Source organism: Hipposideros armiger, unplaced genomic scaffold (assembly GCF_001890085.2).
Source record: "Hipposideros armiger isolate ML-2016 unplaced genomic scaffold, ASM189008v1 scaffold_131, whole genome shotgun sequence".
NCBI classification, from domain to species: domain Eukaryota; kingdom Metazoa; phylum Chordata; class Mammalia; order Chiroptera; family Hipposideridae; genus Hipposideros; species Hipposideros armiger.
Genome location: NW_017731481.1, coordinates 2,399,012 through 2,409,078, shown reverse-complemented (window position 1 = coordinate 2,409,078; position 10,067 = coordinate 2,399,012). Strand labels below are relative to the sequence as shown.

Sequence of the window (10,067 nt, the reverse complement as noted above, 5' to 3'; positions counted from 1 at the left end):
GAGTCAAGGGAATTGTAATAGATATGTATAATATTGGGGGGGAGTGGGGCGGCGGATTGGGGGAGGGGGGTATCACTTCGAGGGGTAAAAAGTATAATTATTGCACTGTGTTGTACAGCTGAAACTAATTTTTAAAAACGTGTATTTCACAATAAAAAAAGAAAGAAAGAAAAGAAAGAACTGTAAAACAGAAACAACGGCATTGTGTCAATAACACAACTATAGAGTCAGAGGGGGTTGATGAAAGGAAATCTAGTTTGGTTTCCTGTCTCACGCAACTAACATTTTGGAACGGCAGAAGTGGTCTTACTGGGAATAAGAAGAAAGAAGAAAGAAAAACCAAAAAGTCAAGGAAAAATTATTGAAAAAAGTACAGCATTTTCCTGTACAGCACAGGAAATACCTGTACAGCACAGGTATTCATATATTTAGAAAATCTTACTGAAGCCCAGAACGTTGGTGAGCATTTATCTTCCCCTGCAATACATTTAAGGTTTATCTGTGTTGGAAAATCCAATTTCAAAGCCTGAAGTCACTCAGGGTCTAACAACCATAAACATTTCCCAAACTCTATGAGATAAACTCTACTCAGTGTAAGCATCATTCCTGCACAAGTATTAAAATAGTCCCACAAAACAAAAGCTACTGCATTTGTATTTAAATATTATTAAAGTCTCCTTCCCCCAAAATAAAATGGTTTTGAGAGACAGAAATCAAATTGTCATTTATCTTCCTATTTTCTAGGGATAATGATGTATTCAAAATACCCTCATCCGGGCCGGCCGAGTGGTGCGATGGTTGAGAGCTGGCTTGGGACGCCGGAGGGCCCTGGTTCGGATCCCACATGTGAGGGCCAGTGACACTGCCCTCCACAGAAAAAAAAAATAAAAAATACCCTCATCCTGTTTAGGGTGGTTCTCATTTCTGCTTTTCAGCCCTAAGGTCAGCATTATGGTTTTGTTAGTGTGTGTTAGAATAGCAATTACTTTCAGATTCATTTGGTAGAATTACTTCTACAGTAAAGGGCATATAATAAAGCTTACACATTCACTTAACTTTGCAATACATTTTGAAGAGTTCTTTTCTTACCATATTGTACCAGGCACTAACAATATATTTTTCCTCCATCTCTCGCTGACTCTTCGTTTTCTCATACTCTTTCTAAAAAGCAAGCACATGAAAACATGTGAAGATGAAAAACAATTCAATATCAATAAAATAGTCACAATTAACTGTCTAAATTAATGTATACAGCTGCAAATAGAAAGACTTCTAGAAAAAAAAGAATAAAAAAATCAAGTATCTTATTGTATAGTACAATAAACTACCTCTAATGAATGGAAGAGTCGGTCCCGTTCCTGGAGCTGATTTTTAAGAGCTTGTATTTCTGGTGCCGCTCCTTGATTCTGTTTAGGATCTAAAGTACGGATAACCTGTAAAAAGTAATAAAAGAAAAAAATTAAAAGTCTCAAACTTAAGAAATGCAACATCTAAGGAAGCACTCATTTAAAAAAAAAGAAAAAAAAGGATAATCCTTACGAGAATCAAAAGCTAGCACAAGGATACTTTAAATTTTCAATGTATGAAATAATGTTCAATAGTTGCAAATTTTAATTATATAAAACTTTTTAATTATGTAAAAGAATCAATTATAAGAAGTAATCCTGGCTTAAAATTAACAAATGATACTACAGTAGACACTACTGACAGCTGTCTACACTTTTCCTTTCTTCTGATTTGGTTCAGCTAGCCCTTTATCTCTGACCAGATGTATACTTAGGAAGCGGGTACTGATGGTTTACAAGCCTATCACTGTGGCCCATCTCCTCTTCTGCCAGTGGCTCGGTATAGGCATGGGCAGGAGACGCAATTCTAGCTGGCCAACTAGAGCTCGTCTGGGAAAGGTCTGTTTGCTTTCTGGCCCAATATTTTTGCTATCAAAAATAACCAAACCTATAGAAAACTTGAAAGAGCAGAATAATAAAAACCCATTCCTTTTTAACCCAAATTCACCAATTGCTGCACTGCCACATTTGATTTCTCTCTCTCTACACACACACACACATAGGCCCACCCACCACGCTTGCTTGTTTGGGTGGCTAAATAAGCAATTTGCAGACCTCATGACACACAACCCTTAAATACTTCAACATGCATTCCCTTAAGACTAAGGACATTCTCCTACAATACCATTATCATCTGTAAGAAAATTAGTAATTTTACAAATCATCACTATTCGATCCAAATCTACATTTCCACAGGTGTCTCCAAAATGTCTTTTCTTTTTTTTTTATTGGGGAATTGGGGGATAGGAACAGCACTGGGGAATTGGGGGAAGGGGAACAGACAAGTTGCTGTCCTTTTGTTCTTCAGTCTAGTTGTGGAGGACGTTGCTTCACTGGCCCAAGTTGGCACCATCATTGCGCTCTTCCCGGGCGAGGCAGATCAGTTGCCGGCTTCTGGACGGCCGCTCACTGCGGCTGCTGGCCGCTCACGCTGGCTGCTGGCTACACACATGGTAGCCCATGGCAACCCACTGCCACAGGGGCTGCAGCCTACGCCATCGCCGGCGACTCACAGCAGCCCAGCTCCAGGTTGAGCTGTTGTTCAGCATCTTAGCTGTGGAGGGCAGTGTCACTGGCCCTCATATGTGGGATCCGAACCGGGGCCCTCTGGCATCCCAAGCCAGTTCTTAACCATTGTGCCACTCGGCCGGCCCCCAAAATGTCTTTTCTAACTGCCCCTTCTACCCACAATCCAGGACCCAAAGATGAATGCACTGTATTTGGTCCTTAGGTCCCTTTGGGCTTTAAAAAATTACAACAGCCTGTTCCTCCACACGCCAATGCCTATTTTGGTTTTCCGTAACATTCACTTTGATCCCAAATTCTGCATTTATCTGATGATTTCCTGAAGTCTTATTTAACTTGTTCCAATAACCTTATTTTCTGAGAACTGAAAGTTCTGTGGGTCTAGAAGATTGATTAGATTCAGGTTAAATATTACTGGCAATGATACTCCAGCAGGAGGCATTAGATGTTTGTTGTCCTACCATTAGTGCAGTTAATTCTGATTACTAGTTAAGGTGGTGACTGCCACTTATTTCCCACATAAAGGTACGTTTCCTCTTGGTACTTCTGCTCTTCTCCTGATAGCTCTCTGCGTGAGAAGTCCCTGTACCTGCAATTTGAGGAGTCAGTGAAACTTGATCAGGAAGTGGAGTGAGGTGCCCACAAATGCAGACTTACACTTTTGGCTTTCTCTAAGTATTTCTTATATCGTTCTTCCATTTGCTTCATTTCTTCTTCTTTCTTCCGTAAAGCTTCTTGTAATTCTTCAATTTTTAAGGCTGCAGATGAGACAGTAAAAAAATATATTTTAGATTGCAACAAGTTTAAAAATATTTCAACTAACAAAATAGTAAATAATTAATAGTTTTGAGAGATTGTTTGATCTATTCCTATAAATAATTTTATTTAAAAAAAACAAATTCATAATTTTTTTTTTTTGTTAATAAAAAGCTTTTCATGTAAACAGAAACTCTGGTATGGAAGTGCTTAAGATAAAAAGCATCCATTGATGGATGAATGGATCAAGAAAATGAGGTATATACACACAATCGAATATTATTCAGCCCTAATTCTCATATATGATATTGTATGTTTCCACTTATATGAGTTACCCAAAATAGTCATATTCAGAGAGACATAAAGTAGAATAGTGGTTGCCAGAAGCTAGGGAGAGGGAGGAATAGAGAGTTCTTGTTTAATGGGTATGGTTTCAGTTTGGGATGATGAAAAAGTTTTGGAAATGGATGATGGATGCACAACAATGTGAATGTACTTAATGCCAGTGAACTGAATTCCTAAAAATGGTTAAAATGGTCATTTTTATGTTTTGTATGTTTTATCACAATAAAAAAAGTAAAAGTCTCTGTCTTGCTCCCACTTCCACACAAAAGAGTTAATGAAGTCAAACTATTTACATGTGTAAATATCAACAGAAGTAAAAGTTTGGCTGACTTACATTCAATTACACTAAGAAAATAACAAACTTCATAAAATATTCATTAGCATTCATAGTTAAGGAAAAACTCACAACTATAATAGAAATTCAAGAAATACTATCAAGAATATAACACACGCTTTTTGTAAATAAAACAAATCTTTTAATTGCTAGACTAGGTAACAGAGCCTATTTCTAAAACACTTTCATATAAACTTATTACCACTAGGGTAATGAATGGCTACCCAACTGAAAACTATGCTAATTAGAAAAAACTCACAGCTGTTGTTAAATCTTGGTTCAAGATCTTCAATAATGGCTCTCTTCTTCTGCAGTTCGTTATTGGCTTCATGCAGCTTCTCTCTGTAACAAAATATATCACACTGCGTCACCTACTACTGTTTTATATTTTTTTAAATGTCAAATAAAAAATCTTAATTTTTAGAATACACTTGCATAGCACACAGTGCTATGAAACAAAGATGAAAAGACTAATCCAACAGAATTTAATGTATTTTTAAAATAAAATAGAGACAAAGACTTCAGAGGTTAAAATAATAGTCATTTCTTTTCCATAAATCTGCACATGAGGTAGAAAGAAGTTAATGATCTTTGTTTATTTCCTGGGAATAATGACACTATAAAAACGAAATCTAAAACTTTGCAGAGGTTTTACAATGCAAAATCTTATTGCAAAAAAGTGAAGTTCTAAAAATAAAAACAGAAGGAACACTACACCAATAAAAAAGAATAAATTAATGATACATGAGACCAGATGAGTAAATATCACAGAATGTTGAACAAGACAAGTCAGACTCAATAAGGTAATGCTGAATGATCACATTTATATGAAGTTCAGAAAGTGTCTAAACTAATGAAAAGTGACTGAGATCAGCACAGTGGCTACTTGGGGGATGTAATCAATCCATTAGAAGGGAGAACAAAGAATCCCGATGGGTTGCTAGAAATATTCTATACGTTATTCTGAGTTACCTATGTATATAGAAAAGCAGTCATCAAGCTGTAGATTTAGGAACTGAGGATTTATGTACTTTACTGTATTTAAGCTATATTCCAATACAAACGTAAAAAAAAAAATGAATGAACCAAAAGTAAGTTTTTCCTAGTATTTATATAATATTTGTAACATTTAGGGTAGCATTTAGGGTGGCACTCTATGAGAGGGAAAAGAGGCAACCAAAAATGGGAAATACAGAAAAACACTAATACAGCACTTTACTTTTTCTATTTCTGGTCTTTTCAATGTATAATACATTAATAAATCTTTTTCTTTTCAACAATTTATTTTTTGATGGACACACACATATACATATACACATACAAAATAAATATATACAGTTTAAATTAAAAAATTAAGCCCACTGAAGAAACAGATTAAAAAGCAGAAATTATCCCAGAACCATGTGTCCCTATCCCCTTCCCAGAGGTAACCAAAATTCAGAATTTTAATCATTTTCATGATTTTTATGATGGGCTTTTATATGTATCCCTAAACAACACATTGCTTAATTTTGCCCCGTTTTTACTTTATACATACATTACTTACACTGTATGTATTGTTCTGTGACTTCATCTTTTACTAACATGTTCTTAAGGTTCATCTATGTTGTTGTCAGCCCTAGGCTACACATTCTTCCTGCTGTATAATGTTCTATTGTTTAAATGTGCTCCATTCTATCATTTCACAATTGGTAGTATTTGTACTGTTTCTGCTTTTCTGTTACTACAATGTTCTTCCATACTTTCTTCTACTGGTATGCATGGAAAACAGCATCTCTGGGAATCTAGGGTTATATATAGGGGAGTGGAACTGATGGGTCACAGAATAAGTGCATGTTCAAGTTTACCAAATAAACTGCTATATACTCCTACCAGCAATGCATGAGAATTAACATTGGTCAACATCTTTGGCAATATTTAGTATGTCTGATTCTTAAATTTTATCAAGTTGGTGTGCGTATTGTACAATGGTCTCCATTGTTGTTTTAAGTCTGCATGAGAATGACCATCGTTTGAAATGTCTACGGGCCCTGTTGTGCACTGAATGAACTGTGTCTCCCAAACAGATATGGTAAAGTCCTAATCCATGATACCTATGAATATGACATTTGGAAATAGGGTCTTTGCAGATGTAATTAGTTAAGATAAATCACACTGGATCAGGGTGGGCCCTAAATCTAACGAGTGGTGCCCTTATAAGAAGGCCATAAGGAGACACAGAAACACAGACAGTAGAAGGCCATGTGAAGACGAAGACAGATATTGGAGTGACACATCTATAAGCCAAGGAACACCAAGGATTGCTGGCAGCTACCAGAAGATGGGTGAGGGGCAAGGAACAGGTTCTCCCTTAGAACTTCCAGAAGGAACCAATCCTGCTAACACCTTGATTTCAGACTTCTGGCCCCAAGAATGTTAGAGAATAAAATTCTATTGTTTTAGCCACCCAGTTAAGGTAATTTGTTACAGCAACCACAGGAAATGAATATAGGCCTCATCTTCACTAATAAAATTCTTTTTGATGATTAGTTTTACCATGTAAATGACTGAACACAGAAAAATGGTCAGGCTGTAGGTTTATGAAACAACAGGTATTATATTTTTTGCAACAAAGGAATGAAAGGTAAAAAAGGGTAGAATTCAGTACTAAATTCTGACTCTAGGTAAACTCACAATGGCTGGGAGGTAACATTTTCTGTTTTAGTACATTAAAAACCTGCCCATTGTTAGACTTGCCAGCAAGTGTCAGTTGCTAGGAGTATCTCACTTTCCTCACATTTAAAAAAATGGGCATGAGGTAAACTGTCAAGACTATAGAATTTCTTTCCAATCTTAGTAGAACAAGTCAAACTAATCACTGTGGTATTGAGCATATCCGGTTTACCATAATGTAACATTATAACATCCCAACAGGCTAGCAATTCATAGCCACCCTACACTCAATGTGTGCAAGGAGAGTTTTGTTACCTAGGAATGATTCCATTTGTTACTGAGTACTAGTTAAAAGCATGAAACATTCCTAACAATGTCAATCTCAGCTAAAGATAGATGGATGAAGATTTCTTCTTCATGAGAAAACAAATGTAGTATTTTAAAATTTGTTTCATCATTCAGATTAAAAGTCATGTTCAGATATGTCTGTAATTCAAGAAAATGTTTGAAAATCTGCCACAGGTAAACTTTATAATAAATTTAAAAATTTTACTTAAAAAGGAAGATTCTGTTGGCCATACACTAGAGCTGGCCAACTACACCCTATGGGCCAAATTCAGCCTGTCCTTGTTTTTGTAGTTTTATTGGAACACAGTCACAACATTAGTTTACGTATTATCTAAGGCTGCCTTCAAGCTACCACTACCGAGCTAAGTGGTTGTGACACACACCATGCTTTGCTATCTGGCCCTTTACAAAAAAAGGATTCTGACTCCTGATCTAGAGCATCTCAAATGCCTAACTATGATTATAAGTACTATCATGAAGATACAAAACCCTGGAATCTCATTTGAAAACAGTTCTAAAGCAGTCATTGTTCTGATTTGAGAGCCTTGGGTGGAGACAACCCTTTAGACACCATTACTATGTCTTATAATGTTCTGTATCTTCAAGTAACATGGGACACCCACGCCATTGCCCAGATACTCTATAATCACCTAAGGGAAAACACTATGTTTCAATATATAATATAAGAATGAATCTCAAAGCTTTTATACTTACAGATGTTCTTCAAGTTTCTTCTTTAGAAGAACAGACTGAAAATGGAAAAATAATAATTTACTACTTAACATTTTTACTAATAAATTATTTTCTAAAAAATAAGAGCATAGTAGTAACTAACTCTGAGTGAGCCCTCCGTAATCTCTCTGGTCAAAGAGCTCAAGACACACAATGCGCCCAAGTTTATTTCTCTTTGCTAAGGGAGAGAGCAGCTTATAAGTGATAGCAATCAGTATAAAATAGACAGAAACTACATATCTGAATTCTCTATTTATAGTCAGAATAAAATAAGCCATTTATGTAGAGACCTAGTATTCTTGGACTTGATAGGCAGGTAGAACTCTACAAATTATAGACTTTCGCTAAGATACTTTTCATATTGTTTTCCTTGCATCACAATAAAAAAAATTCCTTGGATTATAATAAACTCTGGGAACAATTTCCACAAATACTCACTGACTTAATCAGTGATTTACAACTATGCACACACTGGAAATAATTTATGCGATAAGTATGGGAACGTGAAGGATAGTACATGCACAAAACTTAATATGCTGGAGAACGCAGCTTTGATCTCCTGAAAAGCAGATCAGAACTGACCTAAAAATAAGCATAAAGAATAGTGGCATTCTATATAGGACCACTAGGTTTCATATTTAAACTTAACATACATATAATTATGGATTCTATGAAACATTTGTTTTGAGATAAATTATTACAAAATTAATTCAGTCAAACCTAATTAATATAGCCTTATAAAACAAATTGTTCAATCAATCAATAGCAGTGTGTGTGTGGGGGGAAATTCACACTAAGTTCTTCGATTTTAAGTCACTTCATTCAATAATGATTACTATAACTGTTTATTCAAGTCCATCCTAATACATCTCTGGAATATTTCAAATTCATTTCTTTGTTCAATATGCTAGCTCAATATAATAGGTAGACCAGTGGACCACAATGTCCTCTATCACTGTTTCCCCCAAATATAAAAAGATAATAACCCTACTAACTTCCAATCATTGCTTATTTATTCTTTAGTACAGAGGATAAAATGAAAATATTTTCTAAATACCTTAACTTTGATTTTGCACTTATGTTTTAATTAAGCTCTACAAAATTAATTTTAACTGAGATACTACATAATAAAATAATGATTTGATGAGTGGCTAAAATGCCAGGCACTGCACTAAAACATGTCATAGACATTGTCTCATGTTAACCTCACAACTCTTGAGTAATATTAGCCCATCTTACAGTTGAGGAAGGTAAGGCTGGGGAGACATTCAGTAGTTTTCCAGGGGCAGATACCCTTTAAGTGTCTTAGCGCCATAACGTGCATAAACCTATAAGGCAAGTACTCATTTTGCATAAAATTCCCATAATTTAAAATATTAATAACATCAACTATGATGGCAGATAATATACAAATAAAAAAACTGCTCAATATATAGAAATGAATAGGAAGCCATACTTACAATAGCCTTGAGCAGAAACCATGCCAAGAGACAGAGAGGACATATTAGTATGAAGCAAACACAGCAGCCAATAGAAGGAACGATTTAGTAATTCATGAACAGAAGCAAAAGATATGCAATTTTTTTTCAAAAATGTACAATTTTCTTTCTTCTATGGTCTCCTCATCCTGTCTTGTTCTCTGGAGTTTTATACACTGTGGCTAGCTCAAATTATCCATATGACTGGATATAACAATGCTTTTCTGCTTCCATGCTAAAAATAAATGACATAAGAATAATAATAAAAATGTGCAAACCATCCTACTCTGACTAAAGGTCACATGAAAGGGCTGTGCTTTTGTAACAGAAATAGATAGAAATTATGTTGTTGTTCAGAGGGGACCAATTCCACTCGACAGGTTGATCTACACATTACATATTCCTGAGATGCAACGCTGTAGGTTAGTGAGAGAGAGAAGGCAAAAACATCAAAAATCCACTGGGGGAAACAATCACATATTCTGTACTACACAATTTCTCTAAACCATTTTGAGGCATATCATCAGAATAAGCAAAGTTTCTAATTGAAGCTTTCTTTTTGTAGAAAAGAGCTCTCTGACAATTTCTGAGAATTTAGAGCAAGACATCTCACTGACATCTGGGCAGTCTAATTGATGCAAACAATACTTTATAGGGCTGGCATTTCACTTCTGAAGTATGTTCGCTTAAGGTAATGGCACATGGCATATTTAATTAGTGATTATATATGTGATACCTAACCAGGCTATGCAAAATTAATTTTTACAGAATAAATTCCTTTATGTGTGTTTTAATATAAGAGAATCCAGTGCACTGGTTATCTCTACAGCA

At 35.4% G+C, this 10,067-nt stretch overlaps 1 protein-coding gene across 2 annotated transcripts in view; it reads right to left on the bottom strand.

The window, feature by feature from the left end:
* HOOK3 (hook microtubule tethering protein 3) overlaps nucleotides 1-10,067 on the bottom strand; it is a 92,416-nt gene that overhangs the window by 12,506 nt on the left and 69,843 nt on the right. The window contains exons 16-21 of one of the 2 annotated variants that reach the window (XM_019649265.1): nucleotides 9,219-9,224; nucleotides 7,741-7,775; nucleotides 4,286-4,368; nucleotides 3,249-3,349; nucleotides 1,329-1,433; nucleotides 1,090-1,161 (exon numbers count right to left, since the gene is read on the bottom strand). In XM_019649265.1, coding sequence (XP_019504810.1) covers nucleotides 1,090-1,161; nucleotides 1,329-1,433; nucleotides 3,249-3,349; nucleotides 4,286-4,368; nucleotides 7,741-7,775; nucleotides 9,219-9,224 — 402 coding nt within the window. The remainder of the gene's footprint in view (nucleotides 1-1,089; nucleotides 1,162-1,328; nucleotides 1,434-3,248; nucleotides 3,350-4,285; nucleotides 4,369-7,740; nucleotides 7,776-9,218; nucleotides 9,225-10,067) is intronic. The other variant, XM_019649266.1, reaches the window with a different exon arrangement.